Genomic DNA, 26,530 nt, shown 5'->3' on the forward strand with positions numbered 1-26,530 from the left:
CTGTAGAGGTAGTCATTGTTGAGTAGATGACTCCTTGAGTCAGCGACGCAGTAGAGTCGGCACGGGATGCCGGCCTTCGCATGGACGGCTTGTTTACCACCTTTCGGTCATTCGCAGCCTCTATCTATGTTTAGGAGACGTTCGCAAACGTTTCAATCCGTAACAGTGTCCCGCAAAAAACGTCTTGAATCTCTTCCTCCTATGAATTGCACTTGAGCGAGTGCAAGATTTTCATGTAGGGCCTTCGACATCAGAGCGTCAGTGAACGTTTAATGCACATTGCTCATGAAGCAAGCCTCAGGCCCAGCGCGGATTTGGGTACATGACGGCGTCCAATGTTCGGCCGAACAGTTTTCTGATGAAAGAGATCACACAGTTGCTCCAGTTTGCTGTCAACACATGAAGGATCTTATGTACAGAAACCATCAGGCATATCTGAAATCAAGTGCTTGCTTAACTTATAACATATACACGTGACAAGGGCGTTTAAGTCTTCACACTGTTCTAAAAAATGTGCAAATTCTCGATAAGAACCTAGGCATCAAGCCGAGGTCCTAAACTCAGAATGAGTAGGATTCTTGCTACCTCTATTCTAACTGTTCTACTTCGTAGTACAGAGTGTCCATCAAGTTAAGTCAATTGTCGCGTTTAAAAAGCCTTCCACAAAAATATAACAGCGCAAACTACGTTTGGTTTTTAGGGTTTAACGTCCCAAAGCAGCAGGCTGTAAGAATGCTAATAAAACTCACACTCTCCCGTAAACATCGTATGTTATTCATCAAAGCAGCATCCATTTCGGTTTAGTTTGCTGCTGCCGATTTTCGTAGACCGGTTCATATATAGTCACATCTTGAAGGCTTTCAAAACTGTGTTTTAAAACGTACGAGGAAAACGTCTGAGCAGTCTGTGCGGAGAGTTTCTAGAGCAATTTGCGCATGCTGTACGCAATATAACTTAATGATTAGAAAATGCATTTCCTGGAGGTATGCGATATATTTTAATATTTAGTTAGTGGCCAATTTATACTATGAAATGGACGACCGTCAGCAGAAAACGTAAGCCCCGTTTTATGCCTATGCTGATCGAATGTGTCGCTCATAATATTGAAGGCTCAGATGCGCATCGTAAAATCCCTTCAGTTGGATATCTGATTTTGCAAGCTTATAATATTATGCTTATTAAACATATTACGCCAGCAATCAAGGTGTTTTGTTGTTTGTGTTTACGTTGAAGGTGCTATCATTGTGTTGCGAAGTTACCACGTTTAACAACTGCAATATTTGGCTTACGCTGCAGGAATGACAGCTGAACATGCTTTCAAATGAGCAGTTTTGCATTCGCAATTTCTATCTACGCAAAAGATGTATAAATCCAAACATATACCGCACATTTATTGTCCACGGTCTTTGGTTTCGCACTTTGATAGTTTACATAAAGAAAGAAAATACATTCGTAGTTAATAACTGTCCAATCATATATGACTTGCGTATGTTTTCCTTGATATAAACCTGCAGAAGGCGCCCAGAGTATCAGTCCTCGGGTTTAAAATACAAGTTGTTAAACCTTCGACTTAGCCCTCTATATCATTGAATATTTTGAGTGTTACTTACGCTGTACTGACGACATATTTCTCGCAACGTTTTTCCTCGCCATTATGTCATAGATGTGCTGCGTTCTTAGCATTGACTTCTCTTCACATGGCCTGTTACATTGTACATCTTTAGCTTAGTTATGACTCCACTTCTGTTTGCAAAAGTGCTCATCTTTTAACTTTCCACCACTAATCTTTCAATAGGAATTAATCCCTGTGCTTCCTTGCGTGTACAATCGTCGCGCCTTGTTACCTTTGCTTCTCTTCAGGAAACCATGGCCGATGATGACATCGTTATCTCCGGGATGTCTGGACGTTTCCCTCACGTGGATGACGTGGTTGAGTTTAAGAAGAAGCTGTATGCGGGAGAGGACATGGTGACAGACGATGAAGCACGTTGGCCACGAGGTGAGGGCGTTGGAAAAAGTTGATATTTTCAAAGCAAGCCTTTCTAAAGATTTTCTGCGATCTTTCTATTCACACGTACGAGGACAATACCGGTGCCGGAAGAAGCAATATCTGAAACAAAATTTAAGAAAGAGTCGAGAACGTGCGCTTTTACTGACTACGCATTGTTGGAGACGCCATTGGTGCGCAGTCCAGTGATGAAAACGATGGCGTTGATACATCAAGGGCACAAAACTGTATGCAACTATAGAAAAAAAACGAGAAATAATGGCATATTTGCCTTCATCTTTCAGAAAGCACTGTCTTTTCTGCCTATGAAACGTGAATGCCGTCATTGTATTACAAGACTGGTCTGCAGGGCACTTCAATGTTTTCTGCACCTATCCTTCTTTCAACTGCATTGTGGAAGACTGCCTATTTCTGGCTTGATCCCTCAATTGCATAGAGGGTGCACTAGCACGTGATCAGCGCCTTAATAGGTAACATTGATTATGATGTGGACAACATTCTGCTTAGGCATAATCGAGATATATTCTTTGTAGTAGTATACTGCGTTCGGTCATGGCAAGATCTTATACACTTTATTTGATTTGGTATTATCATCCGTACCTTCATACCACCAAACTTAGTGCACACATATAGATTCGAAAGCACCCGTGGCTGCATGCGCACGAATATTTTACACTCGGATTTATTACTTCAGGCAAAATAAATGCAACTATTCAGTTTACTTATCGCAAATCTGGTCCTGCAGCTAGTGAAGAAAGCACTTAAGCTGATATCAACACATCCAGCTTTTCGCATCTTTATTGTGCTCAGGTAGCAGGCTTAGAAAGCGGACAGTCTTGACCTTTGACTGTTGGGCGAAGCGTTCAGCAAATAACAAAAAAAGTCTTCACGCAGGTCAAGATCGAGCATAGCATGTATGTTTCGGTGCTAAGCGCATATCCTTCTTTTCTCTCAGGTCTCCTAGGCCTTCCAGCGTATATGGGTACCATTCGAGATGTGACACGCTTCGACGCCCAGTTTTTTACGACACCACCACGGCAAGCGGACGTGATGGACCCCCAGTTACGGTTGCTGCTGGAGACAACCTACGAAGCGATCGTCGACGCTGGCTATGACCCCGCCGTGTTACGAGGGCAGAAGGTCGGAGTCTTCGTTGGTAGCACCGGGAACGAAATGGGCAGTGCTCTCTATGCGGACCCTGCTAAAGCCGACGGCTACACGCGACTCGGAACAACGCTATGTTCGTTTTCGAACCGCCTCTCATACTGCTTCAATTTTCGTGGTATGTAAGCTATTTGTCAAATTAGAATTACTCAGTTACTTCCGAATTGTCTAAAACACATTTATGCTTTAAAACTTTAGGCATTCATTCTCTGAAGCTTTTAATACCGGGTGGCCTTCAGTGTTCATTAGCAGAAGCAGTTTTCACTTTGCATCGTACACTTTGGTGAAAACAATGAACATTTCGCAAGAACGGTAGCGTCATATTTGTTATGGGAGCCAATGAGTCATAATAAAGAAGTTAACTGGGACCATCGTATGGGTGTTTTCAATTGAAATTTCTTTTTCATTGCGTAGGTCCTAGCTTCACCATCACCAGCGCTTGTTCGTCGAGTATGATGGCACTGAACCAAGCCGTTCTGGCAATGCGTACGGGGCAGTGCAAGGCTGCTATCGTAGGCGGCGCGAACCTCCTCGTCAACCCCACATCAACACTGATGTGTGTGCGCCTTGGCACAGTATCAACAAGAGGGAAATGTAGAACCTTTGACGCCGAAGGTATTTCTTTTCTTTTTTTGTATTTCGGTGTTAACGAAACAGACTAAAGTTCTAATTTTAATGAAAATCTGGCATCGGCAATGACGACGTTGACGTTGTAAACGCATAGTGACCGGAATGGCACTGGCTGGTGGTGATAGCTACATGTCGACTGGCATGTCCAAGCACTGAATGGGCGCATGGTTGCCTTACATCATGCGACCAGATGATATGTCCGATCTGGCACATGCTGCAAACTTGGACCTCTACGTTTAGATGGGGGGTGAGATAATTATGCCCCTCGTATTCTGAGTCAGACATGATATCCCTGGGTCACGGACTCACGTTCGTACGGATATCTTACAATGGCGCGCGTTATTGACGCTGGGTTGCCTTTCACACAGGACTGTATGAAAGATAGTATGTTTGCTTAAAGACGTTTCACACTCTGCTAAAAAATTTGTCGGTCCTGATTGCCCAAAAAATGTGATGAATGAAATACGGTGTCAGGTCTGCATTTAGGGCGAAACATAAGCGTTTGACTACTTTTATATCTCAATGCATTTCCCCCATCAAGTGTATAGGGTGTTCTAGAAAGCATAAAGAAGAGATTTTAATGGTTTAAGTATGTATATAGTGACAACATTGCACCCTAGAATTTCTGAACTCTTGAAGACCTTCCTCTAAAGGAGTATGAGATATGAGTCAGATATGGGGTGAGATATCCGACAGATATGGAGCTCACCCCATATGGTGATATATGGGGTGAGCTCTCAAAGCGGATAACAAGTATGCAATTGTAAGATAGACGGCAATATTTAAATAAATCAAAGAGTAAAATAACAAATGAAGCTTTCCTGAGTTTAAGAAGCAAGAAAATATTCTGATATTTAAATATGTGTTTGTGATATAGACCCAGATCATTGATATACGTTTCATCTTTAAAGCGTCGACTCGTGAAAAATGGTTCAATAGTGTCAGCAACTCTTTAAAGTCGTTTCAATATTTACTACAGAACCGCAATCAATGTGCGACTTAAAAATAAGAAGTCCTTATAATGACGCATTTCACGTTTTTGAACGCAGCCGATGAATATGCACGGAGCGATCTCATTGGAGCTCAGTTTCTACAAAGGGTATCCGAAGCCCGCCGCATCTATGCAAGGTTGCTTCATATCAAGACCAACCAGGATGGCTACTAAGTCGAAGGTGGGGCTTATATTCACTGGTTTGTCGCTGCCAGTGCTTACAACACATGCCAGCAAAAGTAGCAGAGGCTTGATGTGCAAGAAATAACAATATTCAAGCAATTTCTTTAGGAAGGGTGGAGGATTTTATGTATCAGTGTAGTTGGACTGCCGTTATTGGTATATATTAGTAAACAAACATTCTCTAGTCAAGAACACTACAGGAGCAAACCAATCACAATTACCATCTTTGGCAAAAGTAACCAGGCTGCGTGTTCTGCCTCTCAGTCGGGTTGCAGAGAAATCCTACCAGTTCTGAAGCTGCAAATCTGTGTAAAGTAAAGGCGAGCTCCTTTCCACATTTTTCAACAAGTTGTGGTTCTCTCGGAATCCATGTTGGCTTTAGAACAAAAGCAAGAAGCAAAACATGCACCCTTGTTACTTTTGGTAAAGACAGTACATGCATTGTCACCTGGCATACTCTTGGCACCAGGTATTGTGTCGTCCAGGCAGCGCTCCCGCTTCAAACACCGTCGCTGGCATAGCCAGAGTTGGACCATACGTCTATATAAGACAACGTATGGTTTTTTTTCATTGCATGTTAGAATCGCTCCACTGGAAGCCTTTGCCCTAGATAAACAATTTTGTAGCAATTGCGTGTCCTGGCCTACTTTTTAAATAGTGTCTGATATGATGTAAGTCTTGGCCAAATGTCCTAAGACCAAAGTATTCTCGTCTGTGCCGCAAAATAAAGCCTTCACGATATCATTAAAGGTTAAAGAGCATTTCAAATGATTCGAAATGATTTCTTATCACAGTAAGAAACGATCTCACAATATTTCACTGCCCTTGAGATTTTATTGACGTCGTGACGGCTTCATTTTGCGGCCAAGAAGAAAATATTTTGGATTCAGGACTTTTGATCAGGGCTGTACATCACAATGCAACTACATGGACCTGCCAAGTAATCACTCAATCGCATACTGCTGACTCCTTTTGAGGCAAGGCCGGTCAACATGCTGTTATATTTGACACCAGAAATTTTCCACTAACATTACTCGTTTAAAACAGATGAAGCAATCTCGAAGCGTCTCCGAGACGCGTTTATCGAACGCCCTTCAATACTGCACCTGATCAGCACACACCGGCATGCAATTTAGAGGGGTTTAGATTGCCCTGTACCCTTCATGGATTACTGCCTTGTGGCGGAGGGGCTTGCGAAACTCGATGAAGTCGTGAGCTCTGCTGTGTAGGGCCACCCAAGGTAGACAGGTCATGGCAGAGAGTTCTGACAAAATGTGATTCACTGGAGAAGCTTATGGCAACCCACTCCAGTATTTCCTGCCAAGAAAACCCTATGACCAGTCACAATAGCATTAATGATATGGCGCCGGAAGATGGGCCCCCCAGGTTGGAAGGCGTCCCACATGTTACTGGGGATGAACAAAGGGCGATTCCTAGTAGCTCCAGGACGAATGAAGCGGCTGGGCTAAAGCCAAAAGGACGCTCAGTTGTGGATGTGTCGGGAAGCAACCGGAAAGTCCGATGTTGCAAGGAAATATATCACATAGCAACATGGAATGTAAGATCTATGACGCAAGTTAAACTGGATATCGTCAAGCGAGAAATGGATAGATTGAACATTGATATTTTGGGTATCAGCGAGCTCAAGTGGACCGAAATGGGGGAATTTAATTCCGGCGACCATTATGTCTTTTATTGTGGGCGCGAATCCAGTAGAAGGAATGGGGTCGCTCTCGTAGTAAACAGAAAAATGGGCGAAGCAGTGCTTGGGTACCGCCCCAAAAACAACCGAATGATTTCACTTCGGATCCAAGGTCAGCCTTTCAACATAACAGTTATCCAAGTCTATGCATTAACCACTACTGCTGAAGAAGCTGACGTTGAGAGATTTTATGCTGACTTGCAATGCCTGTTAGACCGCACTCCCTCATCAGACGTCCTTTTTCTCATTGGGGACTGAAATGCTAAGATGGGGAGTGAAGAAATATCCGGAATTACAGGCAAGTTCGGTTTCGGTGAGGCAAATGAAGCTGGGCAGAGGCTAGTCGAGTTTTGTCAAAAAAATAACCTGACCATAGTGAATACTCATTTTCAACAGCACAAGAGGCGCCTGTACACATGGACTTCACCGGATGGTCTGCACAGGAATCAGATTGATTATATTCTTTGCCGGGAGAGATGGAGAAGCGCTATACAAGCAGTAAAAACAAGGCCTGGGGACGATTGTGGCACCGATCATCAGCTTCTTGTTGCCAAATTTAAGCTTCGATTGAGGAAAACGCAGAGAACTAGAAGGCCTTTCAGGTATGATCTGGATCAAATTCCATCAGAATATGCTGCTGAAGTGAGGAATCGATTTCAAGAATTAGATCTAGAAGGCAGAGAGCCCGAAGAGATGTGGACTGATGTTCGTGATATAATACAAGAAGTTGCTACTAAGGTAGTTCCAAAGCAAAAGAAATGCAAGAAAGCAAATTGGTTATCTGAAGAGGCTTTGCAAATAGCTGAGAAAAGGAGGATGACAAAAGTTATGGGGGAAAAAGAAAGATACAAGGCTCTCAATGCGGATTTTCAGAAAATCGCAAGAAGAGATAAGAATGCCTTCCTTAACATACAGTGCCAAGCAGTTGAGGGCAACAGCCAATTGAGGAACACAAGAGCTCTGTATAAGACAATCAAAGATATCAAAGGAAGCTTCTGTGCTAAGCTGGGCGTGATAAAGGACAAACGAGGCAGGGACCTCACGGAAGCCTCAGAGATAAATAAAAGGTGGCAGGAATACACAGAAGAACTGTACAAGAAGGCCAAAGATGTGCAAACCTAACATAAGACGGTTGTGATTACTGATCTCGAGCCGGGCGTCCTGAAGAGAGAAGTTGAATGGGCCTTAGCCAGCCCTGCTAAGAACAAAGCTAGCGGAATTGATGGCATTCCAGCTGAGTTGCTTCAAAACCTCAACCATGACGACGCTGTTAACGTTTTGTATACATTATGTCAGCAAATTTGGACAACGCTGCAGTGGCCACAGGATTGGAGGAGGTCAGTTTACATCCCTATTCCAAAGAAAGGCAATGCCAAAGATTGTTCCAACTACCGCACGATTGCGCTTATTTCGCATGCTAGCAAGGTGATGTTGAAATTCCTCCTAGGTAGGCTGCAGCAGTATGTGGATCGGGAGCTTCCGGACGTGCAAGCTGGGTTTCGCAAGGGCAGATGAACTAGAGACCAGATTGCCAACCTTCGCTGGATCATGGAAAAAGCAAGGGTTCAAAAACCCCATCTGATTCTGCTTTATTGATTATGCGAAAGCGTTTGACTGCGTAGATCACAGCAGATTGTGGCAAGCTCACCAAGAGATGGGAGTTCCAAATCACCTCATCTATCTCCCCAGGAACCTGTATGAAGGGCAAGAGGCCACAGTCAGAACTGGGCATGGTCTTACTGATTGGTTTCCGATTGAGAAAGGAGTGAGACAAGGCTGCATACTGTCGCCCTGCCTATTTAACCTATATGCTAAGTGCCTCATGAGGAAGGCCGGTCTGGACGAGTCTTCAGCTGGAGTGAAGGTTGCTGGGAAACGTATCAACAACCTTAGGTACGCGGATGATACCACTTTAATGGCAGAAAGTGAAGTGGAACTCAAGAAACTTCTGATGCGCGTACAAGAAGAGAGTGAGCATTTTGGGTTTAAAATGAACATTAAAAAGACTAAGATCATGGCGTCTTGCCCCATCAAGTCCTGGAGCATCAAGGGGCAAGAAGTAGAAGCCGTGACAGATTTTCTCATCTTGGGCTCCAAGATAACCCCGGAAGGAGACTGCAGCCATGAAATTAGGAGACGCCTACTTCTGGGAAAGAGAGCCATGGCTAGCCTTGACCGCCTAGTAAAGAGCACAGACATTAGTCTGCCAACCAAGATTCGTATAACTCGTGCTACGGTATTTCTAGTTGTGATGTATGGATGCGAGAGTTGGACTGTGAAGAAGGCTGACCGCCAAAGAATTGACGCGTTTGAATTGTGGTGCTGGCGGAGAATGTTGGGAGTTCCTTGGACAGCCAGAAGATCAAATCCGTCGATATTGTCCATCATAAACACTGACTACTCACTGGAGGGTCACATTCTAAAGTTAAAGCTCAGCTACTTTGGTCACCTGATGAAAAGAGAGGAGTCACTGGAGAAAGATTTGATGTTGGGAAAGGTTGAGGGTCACCGGAGAAGGGGTAGGCAGCGAACGCGATGGTTAGATGGCATCCTCGAGGCGCTGCAGATGAAGTTATGTGATGTTAGGAAGATAGTGAGTGACCGGAAAGCGTGGCGTGATATGGTCCATAGGGTCACGAAGAGTCGGACACGACTGAACGACTGAACTGAACTGAGATTGCCCTGTACACTCGTCCATGTGGACGGAATTTCTGCGACTATTGGGGTTTTGCACACGAAAAGGCAAAGTGAGAAATTTTGTGGATGCCCCGCGTAATTGCAACGTTTCGATCTTCTCTAAATCCGTCGCAAATAGCGCAACAAGTTAGTTTTTACATCATGGCGTGTTCTTGCCAACGTTTCTGAGAGCCTAATTAAGAAATACGTAGTTGCTTTGTTTTCTCGAAGAATATATATTCTTGAGTTAGCCCTGGACCACACCAGGTTTTTCTATATGCCCGAATTCTGAAAATTCATGTAGAATATCTCGTTTCCATTTTCAGAATTCATAAGAGAACGATAAGTTCTTTTAGCAGGGTGAGTGTTGGAGAAGAGTATATCCGCACAAGGAACCATCACTAGAGCATTGACGTCCGTAGCCAACTGCCAATGCTTGCGGCAGTCAAGTGTAACGCTATGAAGATGAATTTGGCGACTTGCATACAGGATGTCGAAGCGCACTTAACTGAAAATTCAAAAACAACAATTTTGACGTAGGCCAAGCAAATCATTTGCATAGAGCCTCCAGTTGTCTGAAGCACCATAGGCTATTTTGATGTTGAAAACCGCTAATTAATAATAAAGATAATATTTCTAATTCACCAGCTATCACATGCATAAGGCAATAACCGTGATTTGCAAATTGAGGGGATGTTTCCAAACCCCAATTTCACTTATTTCCTATCAATAAAGTCTCAACTCTATGTTTTCTTCGAGCTCTGAAGAAAGTCCGCAAAAGACAAAAATCTCACGTGACCAGCGCATTCGTATGCACCGTTTGTGGTGCTCCCAACCGTGGTTTGAGTCGATACATTCGATGTTCAATCTCGGGCATCCTGAAATAATTGCTGGAAGGTGCCCGGCGTTCAAATTTGTTCGCGCTGCCAGAACCTCGGCCCACCGGTGCGTACAGCTTCTGAGCAGGCAGTCTTATTGAGTAAGACTAAGAGCGCACTCTGAGTATTTTCTGCTACTGCAAACCATATCGTGCGGTAAAAAAGGACGCAAGCTCCGCAGCCAGTCTCTTAGCAGCTGTAAGACGTTTAAATTGGTATCTTCGTTTCTTTTCCTGAATTTCACTTTACAGGAGAGCATCCAGAGCCTCGGGCATAGATAGTGTGTTCGCGCTGTCGAGACGTTGTTCACCTGTTTCGCCATCTTTCAGCTCAGGTCTGAAAGCTTGGCTAGCGAACCGCTGTATGCTAAAGCAGCTAACACTTGTAAATTTTTTTGCACACGCTTTATTCTGCTTTTGAGCATTGTTATCTGGACCTATTAAAAAACTTTGCGAGCAACATTGGCAGACAAACACTACCGAACTTAATTCTGTAAAAAGCTCAGCATGTCATACTCCGCTTGTGGAATGCTCTGGTTGCTTCCCGCCTGTGTTATCTATTGTCAGAATCACAGCTACGCAAAATAATAAACATGTGTGTGGCGCCGGCGCGAAGGAACTGAGTCGCAATAACTGATGGTTGGAATCGTGTGCTAAACCTGAACTTTCAAGACAGCTTGCAAGGCCATGTATCATCGCACTATTTTATTTCAGAACGGAAGCCGAGACCTGTCAGAAAGTAGCCAGTAACTACCACAGTTAAAAACACCGTATCGCGCCAAGCACGTTTTTACCAATCGTGCACTATCAGATATAAATCTCATACAGGTGTGACCAGTCTTCTACGTTGTTTAAACGGGTTTATATGGACATATATAACGCTCGAATAGGAAAAACCACTCCGCTATGGAGCTTAAGCTGAACAGACTATATCTGGAATGCAGGTCGAACTGGACAAACCACTCTGGAGTGTCTCAAACTCCTTTGCGAATTTGAAACACACAGAGTGAAAGTGCGAAAGTGCGAGTCCACCAGAAGGTGCTCCCACTGCTCAGGACTAGGGCTATCTATTTTAAGCATTGTGAGGCCAGCCCTACATCCCCATGGTGTGTAGTGTAAAGTAGTAGTAGTATATCCGCATCAGACACTTACGCTTTTGCTTCATGTGGGCCATATCTGCTGATACAGGTTCTGTTTGGATACGTGTATGCAGGCATGTAGTGGCCTGATCTCGGGTTAGTGTGTCAAGTGGAAGTGCGTACTTTCTACGTCTCCCCTACTGGAGTATATGTCGTCGCCGAGGTTTGCTAGCCGCTCGGCGAAGCCATTGGCAGAGCGCTCCATACGTGCATGGCATCGCTTTTGCGCGCGCAACAGTCCTGCAGCTCCACGACTTTCCTGGTGTATCTTAATATCTACGGCCGAAGGTGTCTTAAATTTGAAAAGGCAAAAAAAAAAACGTAGCGTTTCGCTACGAGGACAAAATATATTCGGGCCTTAATTAAACACTTCGCTGACCATCGAATTGTGTACAGATAGTCTCATACCGGGCGACGTTTGTTGCAGTGTTTACATGTGGAAAACGCTTAGTCAGAAGTGCATTCATCGCCGTCCCTGCTCCGATGGAAGCATATGAAGTTGAAAGATGCAATACAGAGACCATTGTTCCATCGGATATCACTGTACGCAGCAAAAATTTCGTTTGTTCCAAGACGATGACAAAAGCCTTATCATTAATACAATAGGATATTATGAGATAAAAGAAAGCATATTGCTTCTTGTCGATAGAGGCCATCGGAGCATCCCACAAGTTCTGTAGGGCTCTCAAGGAGGAGGCGTGGCGGATTCTCCCTGGCCTTCACTGTGCAAAGCCGTAGTCGCATGTAGCCATAGCTTTCGGCCCCCAGGCCAATTTCGTCTTCACAACATGACTGCAAATAATGTTTAAAGGCACCTTTTGTGCACTATATCTTATGGACTCGGAGTCTTGATACCCGACACGGACCCGAATCACCACAACTCACTGTATAATATTGCAAGTTTCGCATGGTCCAACAATATATACATCCGCGTCATCTAGGAGCCTGGTGTAGCCATAGCTAAGCTCTATCACGTTTCAAAAACTACAATGTTGAATTTAAGCGTAACTCATCGCATTGCCCGTCTGGAATAAATAAATCATAAACTACATTATTTATTTGATAAAATTTCAAGACATTTTTGGTGACACCTAATTTACAGCATATACGTCATACATCTTAGCCTGTTGAGGAATGTATGTTGTAATTTAAGTTGGCTTTTGAACAGTTGACGAAGAGCGTGAATTTAACAATCAAAACAATAAAATTTCTGCAACAATATGTTGCCAATGCTCCAATTTTCATCAATGCGTACTTTGCGCGATTGATACACCCTCAACTTGTATGCACACTACATATCTTGATGATTGCATCACTGTTTGCTCTGCTCTTGTTTTGCACCGTGACCTTCCATGCAAACCACATATTTGCTGACTTTCATCACTGTGTCCTCCTAGCTGTTTGTACACCCTCAACTTGAATGCACACCAATCATTTTCCCTCCCCTTCCAGGCCCTACGTTTCCGTCTTGTGAGGCACAGGTGGAACTCATGCAAGATGTGTATGCTGAGGCCGAAGTCGATGTTCGGGATGTATCTTACATCGAGTCGCACGGCACGGGCACACAGTCAGGCGACCGTTATGAGATGGCCGCTATCAGAACCGTATTCCACCAGCCCGGACGAGAAAAGCCGATCTTGGTGGGGTCCGTCAAAACCAACATGGGTCACTCCGAAGGCGCTGCCGGTATGCAAGTTTATCCTTGAGAGTCAATTATGAAATGCGAACACAAATAATGAAGTGTGGCTATACGAAGCCTGAACCCCGAGTGGCCATTCATAACAAAGGGGAGTTCAGGACCATTTGAACGCCCATTAACAACAAGCTCAGTGAATAATTCACTGCTAGAATGCTTCTGTCCTAACTGTCACTTTGAACGATATTTTGACAAATTTTCTGCGAAGCATGTTTTCATCTAGTACGTCACGAAGCTCAACAGCAGTGTTTGTTATAACCTTAATGCGCGTAAGCAGGTGTTCATAGCCCAGATACGGGGTATGGTGAGAGGTCCGTTCCTCTCGACAGCAGAAGTCTGAAGTATTTCACATGGACAGAATGTAGCCATATTATAACCGTTCAACTCTTTCTAGCGTCCAATTCAGACCCTTGCTCTCACCAATATAACTTCGCCCTACTTATACAACATCGACTTCCTACGTATGCGGCATCGGATTGATGCCTCTTAGAAGGGAAGGGACGCTGCCACACCGCTGTCTTTTTTTTGGGGACATCTTGTGGCCGCACCATATCTTGACACGTTTCTAAGCGTCTTAATTTCTCTCACGAGCTTCGCCTCATTAAAAAACCAACTGGGGTGTTTTGCAGCTTTCCACATTTGTCGGTGACAATATCATCAACTTCTTTGCCTATTACTGTCACTCTAACAATTTTTGACAATAAGCAAGTTTGAAGGCAGAAAGCACGCAGGCATTCGAAAACCCATCGTAAACAGCGGAAATCAAGTTAAACTGAGGAAATATACCACATGTACTTAAAAAGTTGATTTCTGTGAATGACCGCTCGGAGAAATGAAACTTCGCAGGAAAAATGCCTTACTTTATTGGAACCATGGTTTAGGCTAAATGTCTGAGTCTATGTTTCGTTTTCAAAAGAGAGGAGCGGTTGTGAGTCGTTTTCAGGGACGCAGGTGTAGGAAGAATGGGTACGGCTTACAGTTGTGCGCGCCGTACGCATTCGCAAAGTTGTAAATAGTATCACTGCAGAGAAGTTTCAAGTTCAGAATAATTTATTTTTCCACATCTCAAGTGGTATAGAGACATTTATATTAACGAGAACAAAAATAATAACACCCGTAGCTGCCTGGACATAGGTGCTTGTGTGGTCAAGGCTTACGCTTGAATGTTCATAAATAATGATCTCTTTGTGATTTTACCGTTAAACGTGACTGTGCGGGCTCTATATAAAACCATTTTTCTAAATCTTTTTGCGCCTGCGAAAGAACAATATTGTTGTTCTCGGAACGCAGTATTGAAACGCCGTAGCACACGTGAACACTTCCTCTTTACTATTTGCAGGAATCAGCTCAGTAGCCAAAGTAATCTTCGCCATGGAGGCCGGCCTAATAGCTAGTAACTTGCACTTCAACGTGCCTAACCCGAATATCCCTGCGCTGTTTGATGGCAGCGTTGAAGTCGTCACGAAGGCCACACCTTTTCATGGTCGTCTCGCCAGTATCAACTCGTTTGGCAGAGGTGGAAGCAACGTTCACGCAATCTTGGAGAGCAGCCCTGGGCCTCGTGCGGAGGATCTTCCTCGGGAGAAAGCAGGACTTCCCAGGCTTGTGCTAATGAGCGGAAGGAGCAAGAAGTCTCTGATGGTTTGTTCCTTATTTTGTTATCCAAACCGCTGTACAGGCTTCATGAAATGTGAATGCATAGGATGTGGCCGATTATTACCTGACAAGAACGCGCGCCATCTCTTTAGCAGCTAACGTTCCAAGCGATGCAATGTGAATATGTAAAGCAGTTTTCTGACGTCCCAAAATCAGTATGTAGGAGGAAGTTTTGTTCATCCTCATTATGGTGTAAATACCATAACCTAGAAAACCGGGAATTCGATCGGAGGCGTTTAAATTTCAAGTGTTTCACTTAGCTATGTTTGGAAGGAATACAATAAAATTTTTATTGAACACCTAGAAGTGTTCACTCAATAAGGTAAGAGGCTAACAATAGTGAGCGCATTTCAAAGTCATGCCCTGATAGAAGTTTTTATTGCAAAAACGTTTCTTTCCATAACCTCATTCCTAACCTTGTTACATAGTACATGAAGAGTCAGCCATTTGAGATCACATCTTTGAGAGCAAGGGCTCAACTATAATATATTTATATGCAGTCTAGTCAGCGTCTTCTGCGCTGCAGATATCGCCAGAAAAGAGGCCGTTCTTTCTTGTAGACAGTGTAATGAAACGCATGTAACGGTGATGGGATATGCAAACTCTATTAACTGTATGGAAAGGAAGTGAGAGATAGGTTCCTTCTGCAGATCCGTGTGCTGTAAATGTTCGCTCGTAATTTTATCATCAGCTTTCGTGGCGTCGTCTGTCGGTGCTAGTTTTGAATTATATGTACCTCAACGGGTTTATTTTAGGCGTGTAATTTTGACAAAAGTGCAGATTTACCGAACAATTGGAGGCAAAATGGGATATTTGTCGACATATCTACCACTTCGCCGCTTGGGGCGGCTGTTGTTTGCACAGTATCCCCTAAATTAAACTCTAGCATGGCGAATATTGCAGCCCGCTATTTGTTATGGACGCAGCAGCAAGCCTATTAGCGCTCCTATTGGCGACATTGAGATACTTCGGTCAGTAATAGGAAATCAGTGTGGGATTTATCTAGACTTCGAAATTCTTGCTTCGAATATAAGGATGCACTGAAAAGTGGTAAGAAGTAGCAACCGTGCAAAATTGTAATGTTACTACATACTGAGATACTTTTTCGCGCTCTTTAGAAACTTGTATTCTAAACTGAAGAGACGATTTAGGTCTGGGAGGTATGCGCATATGAGAGCGAACATTACGCTCGGTAGGACGTTTTCAAGGGTATGCCAGATGGTATAAACCTATCAAGTTTATATGTGCATCTAGGGGCAATACTACATAGCAAAATTTAAAGCAATTCTCACCAAATCCTTCATAAAGGGGGGTCACATTTCCAAACCGAAATATAAAATGCGCTTTAAGATTATCATAATATGGATGGTGCATGAAACTAAAGAATTTCAGAAGTATTAATTATAGTTAAATACCTTTCTGAGGTCAAAAAAATATTGTTAGTTATATATGGTTTTATGACACATAAGCAACGGAGCTATCATGCGCCAAACATTATAATGACGTAGTTATGCGCTATAATTGTACAAAACAATGTTAAATTCTTCAACAAACGAAATAAACAACGTTCGTAATTGTTGCTAGAGAAGTAAAGTAGACGGTTTATTACTAATGTAAAATACAAGAACGCTATAGCACAGGTTTTTAATGCAAAATTTCGATTTTCAGTATTTCGACCCACATTTTCAAATAGAAAGCTAAAATGCGTTTTAAAATTAGCCTCATATGGATCATAAGTGAGTCAGGAACTAGTAAAAGCCCGGTTAACCTTATATTATGACAGTCTTGAATTTCGCTAAATATTCTTCCCCCTAAAATCAAAAATCGAAAAACGAAATTTATAGATGCTTTAACCAAGCCCTATAAATGTGCCTGCTTGGTCTAGGAGTAATGCGAATTGAAATGTTGGCTTCTGATACCAACCTCGCGCATGAAAGCAGAGTCCCCACTTAGCAGTTCCTACCATACATAACGACAGTAATTATAAAGCCAGTATGTGTGTTGACATGTCAGTTGCAGTTACCGCCTGCCAGCTCCATGCTCGGTATTTTTCGCTTGCAACGGCGATGCGGGATGTTCGGTAAACGCGGTTTTTGCTCTACAATGGTAACATATCGCCAGTATAAATTAAACCATCATCTGGTTGTCAGTACCATACCACACTTACTGCAAACCCCACCTGCACGAAAACCTTGCAAGCATGTTCCTCATGGTGACTAAAATACAGATTTGTATACACCCAACAAAATAATCTTGCACATCTTAGACCTTGCTCGGTAATCGTTTAATTAAAATCTTGTTGCCAAACCATTCATCAAAACTGTAACAATATTGTTTGTGTTTAGCGCGCATCTTCCGCGAGCAACAGTAGCCTCAGAAACGCTTTTAGTTTCCTTCATTGGCTTAACTAAATTAGCAAAAAAAAACAACAATGCTGCCCGTCCCAACGACCGAAGGCTGCTTTCTTCAGCCTCTCTTTCAAAGCGCTGGCAACACTCTAGATGAAGAGAGCGTCTTGAAAACAAGAACGATCAAGATGTCTGGTGTATCTCCCTTAAATCCTTGATAAAACTCACAGAATATGTGCCCATGGAGAAGAGGAAGCATCATTTCGATGATTATGTGATACTTGCTCCAGGTTCGTTCATAAGCAAATGAAACAATCAGGCCATCTGTACCTTCTGTTTGTGCCAAATGCGTCCTTGCTGAATTGCTTCAGTCACTTGCAGGACATCGCGGCCGCAACCAATAACTAAAAAAGAAGAAGAATAGCGCTGGTCGGTTGTGTTTCTTCTCAAGTGCATTTCAAGCAATGCTAAAAAATGCTTCCACTCGACTAAATACTGTTCATTCTGGACATTATATGCTCCATTCTACCTATTGGTCACAATACGTAAGGCATAGTATCTTGCTTGGATGCACCGTCTTTGCCAATAGTAACCAGGCTGCAGGTTCCGCTTCTTAGTCAGGTAGTAGAGAATTCGCACGATGTCTAAAGCTGTCAATTTGTGCAAATTAGAAGCGAGCTCCTGTCCTCACTTCTTAACCAGTTGTGATTCTTTGGGCATCAATGTGGTCTTTAGAATACAAGCGAGAAGTGAAACAAGCAGCCTGGTTTCTTTTGGCAAAGATGGTGCGATGAATCTATTTTAACTTAGGGTGTCCAGGCAATGCCTTCATTTATTGCTTGATTTTATGTAGCCATAAATTTGGTCATTCATATCCTTTGCTTCATAAACCAGTTTGGAAACCAAATATTTCTTCATAGTTCATAAAATGGTGCGCCATTGTGCATTTTTAAGCAAATTACAATTGCTTACAAACTAATGGCTGGATGAGATAACATTGCATTCAAAGGCAAGCCTAATGTGGATTTTAGATGGTCGGAGTTTATAATGGGCAGGTGTATTACACAGGAAACAGAGGTGCGCCGTACGACCGTGACAAGAAATGACCAAGCGTCGATGTGCGCTCGCATAGTGAGCTCCGCACAACGTTTGCTTATCCGCTGCTGCACGGGGGCATTTCTTTAGACGAAGGACAGAAAGGAAAAGAGGGAAGAAAATTCATACCCTATCTCATTTTAGTCGTCTAAAGATATACATCACGTTGAAACTATAATGTTCTTCTTTATTTACTAGGTTCACGTTTTAAACTAGCCTAAAGTGTAAAAAAAAGTAATTATCTTATTTCAGAAATTTCTGCAAGTATCATGAACGAATTTAGTTGCTTTGTATATGTAGATGCCTTATATAGTCACAAGGAACTTTTAACTAGGTTCTCTTTGCTTTGAGTCGTTTCACATCAAGCAGTAAAATGTTAATAGGAGTGCGGCCGCACCGTTCCAGCCAATACGATCGTGCTAACTTTTGCAAAACTCTGGAAGCCTCATGTACGGTGCTGAATCACGAAATAAGAAACTCAGGCTGGATTTTCTCTTTAATGTCTTTGCGACTTTGTAAATACGTCTGCCATGAAATTACAGAATCCCATTAACCACTAATGCTGATAACTGAATATATAAGTCACAATTAGCAGTGTAGTCTCGGCCACATCGTATTTAGTAGCTGTTTTCGATTTAAAACCTCCACCTCTTTGAGTACATACTTCGTGAAGAGTGCCGTTTCTAGAGCGAAGCTGCAAAAAAATTTACACCTACGCAGCTGCTCATGATTTACACGCACATCTCAAAAATCGGCTGTGCTTATGGATATCACGTTAAAGGTCCCTGTCCCCGAAAATACAGTGTCGGCGCCGGTGTCGGTGGCTGCGTCAGCTTGCGGAGCCGGATTTTTATGTCTCCTTATTTGTGCGTGGAAGCTTATGGGAAATAATGTGCCTAATGTTTTGAGTCAACAAAATACTTGAAAAAGGAATAATTTCAAATGTTTTGCAGAGATCGCTCGACCGCTTGGTTGCCGAAGGGCCGTACCCCGACTCAGCCTACGCACTTCTCAACAAAGTGGGACAGCCAAGCATAAAGGACTTCCCCCACCGAGGTTATACCCTTGTAACAGTGGACAGTTCTGAGAGGGAAGCGGTTAAAATGACGGCACAAATTTCACCCGGGAAGAAGCCGCTGTGGTTTGCCTTCACAGGGATTGGCTGCCAGTGGAACGCCATGGCTCAGCAAATGATGCAGTTCGACTTATTCGCAAGCTCAATCCGAAAAAGCCACGAAGTTGTTAAAGAGCTCGGTATTGACCTGGTAAAACTCCTGACCAGCGAGGAAGCCTGCCCTCTGACTATATCATCCATTTTTGTGAGCATCGGGGCGATACAGGTATGCAATTCTTGAATCTCGCCCAACAGCATGCAAGAGCAGTTTAATGGGAGAGAAATGTAGAGATTCGTGTACCTAATGTTGGTTTATCATTGCTATACTGACCAAAGCCTTTGAACTGTGTAGTCAATACTCTTTCGATGTAATTGAGGTTTTTTATACTACATTCGATTTCGTCGCTTAATTTTTTGGGAAACTAAAGTACAAGTTCAAGGTGCGAATGCCTCTTTGCTGAAGGTTTCTTGTGTGCAATTTATTACCGCCTTTATTATTATTCGGTAAACACAATAACAAAGCATTACAGTTGTGTTCACTTTAAGCGTACAGCCGATCTCGGATACAAACCGAGATATATTTATTTACTGCTTATATCGTTCGCTCAGAATATTCTGTTGATCATGTCATGAAAAAGTATAGGAGTCGTGTTCGTGTTTATCGAACTCCCAGTCAGTGAAACATAAGAGATATCGAACTACTAGGTCCTCTACTGAAAGGTGCTCTTATAGTAATGACATCCCTACAATCATTTTGCGCGTGGAGCCGGGCCGGCTGCTGAACCACGGACACCTGCTGGTACAGCTAAAGCTGTGAAACCCTCGTTGAGTTGAACGTCGCGTCTGCTGGAGAGTCGCCTTCCGTCTGGCGAGTTTGTTTTAAACGCACCCTTGCTGTCACATTGGAAAACGGAAGTTCAATGCCCTTTTTCTTGGGTCCTTATCCAACCTGGTACAAGAAGTGTTGTGGCACTGCTCGCCCAGCCTACTTCTCCGTTAAAGAAATTTAAGAAATGAAGTATATCTTGTTTTAAATGAGTTATTATATTGTTCATACTGCGCCAGTAGCAGAATCAAAGCTCTCATGGTGAACAGTTGTGTTTCCGAAAGCACTTTCCGCAGCAACCTAATATGAACTAAACCCCATGGCCACATATGCGCCATGAGCCATGCGCACGGGCGCTATATACGAGCCTCGTGACCTTACATCCTCCAAATTGTATTTGCCAGATATGTAGAGCATGTGCTTATGTGCACGAAGCGGCACCTGGGGGTGCTCTCCGATTATTGTTGCGCACGGCGCGGGATACGCCAGGCGTGCGGAAGAGTGGGGGTATCGCGCCCGAGCCGAAAGGCTGCTGCTAGTACGCCGGCGTGCAGGACATCACGGCTGGAAACATGTCCTAGGTTTAAGTGCCTGGATGCTTCCTTATTACACAGGAGCTCACTTCTTGGCATAGTTTATATGTCAAATTACCCATATGTTAAAACATTAGCGAGCGCTTTTGAGTTCAGTATCCGGGATGGATTGTGTGGCTAATAGTAAACTCAAGAGGAGGCAGGAAAATGTGCAATGTTCAATGTTAGCATAAAGCACAGCCAAAATTGGGCATGCAGGGAAATATTTGATACGATAAAGAAAAGATCGTGAAGGAATAAGGAGTGTATTAAGGTGTATGTGCAGAATAAGGCCTATATTTGCGGTATTGAGGGATTTATCCAGAGGAGGAAGTGTACGAAGCGTTTCTCTAAAATAATTATCAAGGTGGGTACTTTTTGTATAATGGAGAGTAGCTATTTGTTCATATTTGCACGAGCCTAAATTTTCAGAATAATAGTTGAAAATTCCAACAATAACACACACAGCAATGTCAACACAGCAATCTTAAAACCTTACTCTAATAATTGCCACTTTCGTGGCAGCAGCAGATATAAAATGATAAAATCTGGATTTGACAATAGCCGCAAGGCTACATTGTATTCTAAAACGATATATATGAAGCAGAGAGAAGAAAGGGTGACCACCGACGCAAAGATAAAAGCATTTGATTCAGCGCGAACCCGAATCACTTTAGTTTTAAGAGAGTCACCTTGAACAAGCAGTGGGGGCCTTTAACGTGTGCCAAAATATAACATACACCACCCCGCCTATCGAAATAGCGTTTCAGGGGAAAGTATATCGGTTCCGTTACGCCAAAGGTCCGCCCCAGGCACTTGTCAGGCTTAACAGTCAACCTCTCAACCCCTGTACCACTCCATGATTCGGAAGGCTACAGAAAAAGCACGGAGCCATCACCCAATTGCCAAGTGTACTTCTACCGTCAACATACAGCCGCAACAAAGACAAGGGGGAGAGTTTTGGAGATGTACACGCAGTGTGTTCCCCCCGCCCCATCTCGCGTCGTCCCTACTAAGTCCGGTATTCCCTGGACAGATTGATGACTTCCTGGCAGCGGCTATACCACCTAGCAGCTTTTAGAACTTTGTTTACCTATACATTGTGCCGGCGGGATGGGATGGAGCGCATTTGGCAAGCACTCGCAGATTATGACTTGCAGCTTACCGGTATCGCTCAAGAAGAAAGCGTACAACAGTTGCGTCTTACCTGTACTCACCTAAGAGGCTGAAACATGGAGGCTAACCAAGAGGGTTCTACTTAAGTTGAGGACAACTCAGAGGGCTATGGAACGAAAAATGGTAGGGGTAACATTAAGAGATAGGAAGCGTGCAGAGTGGGTCATAGAAATATCTCACGTTACCGACATTCTAGCCGAAATTAAGAAGAAGAAATGGACATGGGCAGGACATGTAGTGCGAAGAGAAAATAACCGATGGTCGCTTAGGGTAACAAACTGGACTCCAAGGGAAGGAAAGCGCAGCATGGGGCAGCAGAAATCTAGGTGGGCGGATGAGGTTAAGAAGTTCGCAGGGGTCAAGTGGATGCAGCTAGCACAGAACCGGGTTAAGGGGAGAAATATGGGAGAGGCCTTCACCCTGCAGTGGGTATAGTCAGGCTGATGATGATGATGATGATGATGATGTGCTGGCGTTCGCCTCTGTAGACGAAAACACAGGACGAGGACACGTGCACAACTTAGCTAAACTCCAACCTATTTCTGTGTACTCGTACAACGACACAGTGTTTCTGTAGTGACCGGCCGAAAGTAACAAGCCCGGCGAATATAACCTACATAGCATAGCAGCAAAACACCCATTTCGATGCCCGTGCGTGCACCTGGCTTCTGGTTTCTTATTTTTGAAACTGTTTGTTTAATCAAAAACGTCTCGAACGGACCCATCTCTCAGCAACCATGTTGCCGCACGTCGGTGCACGCTTTCTTGCTCGTTACTGGGGGCCTGTTGTCACCAGCGTGGCATCGAGAGAATGGAGACGCAATACAAGCCATGAATGTGCGAGAAAGGGGGCATTCGTTCGCACCCATGTCTATAAGTCCGTGGGTTGAACCCGTACTCGAGCCACTTGAGGAGCCGCGTCGCGGTAACATGCCACTGCTGGATACGCTGCATTGTTGTTGTGGGAAACAGAGGGATAGAGAATTCACAGCAGCTGCCTCCATTTTCTTCTTAAATGTAGGCACCCACGAAGGCAGGGCCGCGGTCTTCTGACGATCTAGACTTTTTGGTGGCAAATAGGTGTTAGTTCACGACGTGCTAATGCGCGAAGCTTAACTCAACCAGTTTTTTTCCCATGCTTGCAGATTGCATTGGTTGAAGTACTCCAAGCTATGGGCGTCCAGCCTGATGGATTCGTCGGCCACTCGTTCGGGGAGATCGGCTGCGCATACGCCGATGGTTGCCTCACCGCCGAGCAGACAGTATTGCTTGCTTACTGGCGAGGTCGCTGTTTGGAGCTCGTTACCCTTCCCGAGGGGGCTATGGCCGCTGTTGGTGAGTTCGCTTCTTTTAGGTTTTGTTCTTTATTGCGCGGTCGCACCAAGTCAAACGAGAAATAGCAGGTTACAGTAAGCTTTGTCATTTGACCGCTCCAATGCTAATCGCTCGATCACGTTAATTATCGGCTTGAACGCTGTCTATGCCCCCCTGTAGACCGGGAACTATCCCGGCCGTTCATGGGGGCAATATATACTGATGGCTATATAACGAGATTTTGCCACATCATATTGCGCCTACGTGCAAACCCTGCTCACAACCGGCCACATACATTCACATGATGTGGAGATGCACACGACACAACGCAGACAGTTCAGCTAAAGTGGATGCGTGGATGTCGCTTCTGCGTACCACCGAGCTCGCCCAACAGCGCCAGCTCATTTTGCGTGCATTGGAAGCCGCATAGTCCCAATGCAAACCTGCTGACCTCCTCTAAGCAGTGCAGCCAGTCTTTCAGCTGGCTTCCCTATTTTGGGACTAAATAAAGAGCTTACCATCATCATCAATCACGTGCTGCAAGGCTGGGTCAGTGCTTACGGCACTCGGTTTCTATAGCGGAGGGCAAGGGATCGAACAGCGGCCAGGAGCCGTTTTTGTTAAAGATGGAAAGCAAAGAGCCTGTCTAATGTGTGATGCCAGAGCATGTTAAGAACGCCAGGTGGTTGAATTTTCGCAGCCCTCCAATACGGCATCTATCACAGCCTGAGTTGTTTTGGGACATTAAATCCCACGAAACGACACCGGACCACATTGCTTCGTCGCAGATTATGAAACAGTGATATCCACATGAAGTCACGGACATTGACATGTATGCAAGACGTGGTGCTGCTGAATGAAAAAAACTTTTTCCTTCTTTAAAATTTCAGATTATATGCACATTATTTGTGCAAATGTTTTGCTCAACATACATATGTGTCTGAAACTTCGCACTATTGTTAAAATTAAAGATATTTAACGTTGGAGTAGCTAAATAACACACGGCAACTGGAACGCACCCCTTTATTTAATCAAGCAGGTCCGAATCATCATTTCGGCCAACTACGCACTTTCCTTAGTCTAGTGAGGAAATTTATTAATGGGGGGCAACAGCAGTTCTTTGTTTATGAGGGGCGTTGGCAAGTGGACGGAGCGTGCAGGACCTAGGGACTGCTCGTGCAACTCTAAAATTTGTGCGTCGCCACAGCTGAGCCGCAAAAAAAAAAAACATTGCCGGACTGGGTTTCGAAGCCGTACGCACCAGGGCAAGCAGGCAATCGCTGCAGTCGATCACAGCTCGTGTAAAACTGCAACCCACACGCACGCTGTATAGTAAACATTCTCGTATTGATCCCGCTCTCGCTGCAACACACTGTCGAGCTGTGCAGTTAACATTGTCTTCAAAAAAGGCTATGTGCGCTGCTCGTTTCAATTACCTAGGTGATTAGCCAATAAACAAGCCATTTCGATGAGTGCGGCAGAGGTTCGCTAACCTAATGTCAGGCGAATCCACCCAGCGGCCTGAAATAAACACCAGTGCTTTCACTTTAGTTCCCCTCAGCAGATTTATGTGCATACCGGAAATTATTTATCGCCACATAAAAATGCTCAACTGCAGCGTATGTCTTAGGGCGCGATACGCGGCCTTGTCTTTAACCTACGTACGCCTAAACATGATGGCTTTATTACAGGGCTCACATGGGAAGAAGCTCACAAACGTTGTTCCCCAGGCGTGCAACCTGCATGTCACAACTCAGTAGACTCGGTCACGGTCTCCGGAGCAGCCCAGGCCGTCAACAAGCTGGTGAATGAGCTCACAGCTGAGAACTTGTTCGCCCGGAAGGTGGACAGCATGAACATTACATTCCACAGCACGCAGATAAGCAGCGTGGCACAAGCTTTAAGGGAAGAGTACGAAAAGGTATTTAAACCTAAATATCTGGGCTCTGCCCATCTGAATACGCAACTATGGAAACAGTTGTATATACCTTGAGATCGGCAGCCTTATGCTTGAACGCATTCAAAGGCTGGTGTTTTCATGACTGCCTTTGTTTAACTGGATTGAGATGCAGATTTCTTCATCCTATATCTCAAAAAGCACATCATGCTACAACGAGGAATGGTCTCCAAATGAAATTATGTAATATCTGGAATAAATTGTTAGCTCTCAGAATCGAAAATGCCACATACTTGCTTGAGTAACTATTTCCAGAATGATTGCGTCGATTGGGCATTACGAGTGCATGCGACAACTGTAGAAGGTTTTCAAAATATTTTTATTAGCCCCTGGAATAGCTAAGCGGCCGCGTACGCCCAGGCTGCTTAATTTTCGCTAGAGAAATGCTCTTCGCCCACAAAGGCTATGGCATGACTGGAGTGCCAGGACGAAGAGTGGCGGTAGCTAGCATCCTTTTGGTAGCACGAAGTCCTTCCACGATGATAAAGTGCACGACCAGAATATTCTGGAAATCAAATTTGTTTAATATGCATTCGCGTCCCCCTGTGTGTTGAACTTGCGGTTCATTTTACGCTTGTAACTTACACGAAAAATCACCGCTTAGAATAAGTTCAGTCGCAAGCAAGAGATAAATACGACTTAAGATTCATTTGTGCAAACCTTCGAGTGCGGCTACGGGGGAAATAATACAGCTTCGTGCTCAAAATAAGAAAGTATGGCTTGTTTAATTACATGGAATAATTTCTAACCCACGCACAGCAACAATCACGTGGAAGTAGGAATTTGGGGATATAATGCAAGCCCATAAGCAGTGCGTTATCGGTACCTGCTCCAAATGCACAATTCTTTTGTAACCGTGCCGCAGGTGCTTCCAGAGGTGAAGCATCGCAGCAAGCGATGGATCAGCTCATCGGTGCCGGAGAGTCGGTGGAATGAGCCTACCGCGCAACAGTGCTCAGTGGACTACTTCGTCAACAACTTCCTGAATCCAGTGCTATTCTTTGAGGCACTGCAACATGTGCCACGTGACGCAATCGTAGTTGAAATTTCGCCCCACTGCCTTCTACAGGTAGGAGCCACTTGAATATGAGACGAGATTCGAGTGATTCATTCGAGTTCAGACAGATTGTATAAGCATGCCTGTCGTATACCTTGTTTTAGTCACGAATGCACCTAACATTTTGTTAACCACATCGACAGTAATGTGTAAATGGCGTCTTATTAGTATTAATTGTGATATTCCTGTAAATAAGTTTAGTGATTCATCGCACGTCGGATATTGAGGAGCAGAGCAATTCAGAAATATATGTTAAGCTATTTCTGGTATAAAGTAGCTTTTAACACAAAATCAAGGTTTGCAGTAAATCTCTAAAGCAAAATACATTTACACGTAACAAAATTCTATA

The 26,530-nt window shown here is 44.0% G+C and overlaps 1 protein-coding gene across 1 annotated transcript in view; it reads left to right on the forward strand.

Annotated features, from left to right (window-relative positions):
* The window catches only part of LOC146189305 (fatty acid synthase-like), a 51,446-nt gene that overhangs the window by 18,365 nt on the left and 6,551 nt on the right, over nucleotides 1–26,530 (forward strand). The window contains exons 3-11 of the mRNA XM_084605231.1: nucleotides 1,861–1,999; nucleotides 2,964–3,248; nucleotides 3,587–3,787; nucleotides 12,823–13,056; nucleotides 14,406–14,707; nucleotides 19,119–19,505; nucleotides 22,999–23,188; nucleotides 24,859–25,088; nucleotides 25,990–26,193. Of these exons, the coding sequence (XP_084461357.1) occupies nucleotides 1,861–1,999; nucleotides 2,964–3,248; nucleotides 3,587–3,787; nucleotides 12,823–13,056; nucleotides 14,406–14,707; nucleotides 19,119–19,505; nucleotides 22,999–23,188; nucleotides 24,859–25,088; nucleotides 25,990–26,193 (2,172 nt within the window). The remainder of the gene's footprint in view (nucleotides 1–1,860; nucleotides 2,000–2,963; nucleotides 3,249–3,586; nucleotides 3,788–12,822; nucleotides 13,057–14,405; nucleotides 14,708–19,118; nucleotides 19,506–22,998; nucleotides 23,189–24,858; nucleotides 25,089–25,989; nucleotides 26,194–26,530) is intronic.

This window comes from Amblyomma maculatum, chromosome 5 (genome assembly GCF_055883805.1).
Source record: "Amblyomma maculatum isolate TAMU_Amacu chromosome 5, ASM5588380v1, whole genome shotgun sequence".
Classification (NCBI taxonomy): domain Eukaryota; kingdom Metazoa; phylum Arthropoda; class Arachnida; order Ixodida; family Ixodidae; genus Amblyomma; species Amblyomma maculatum.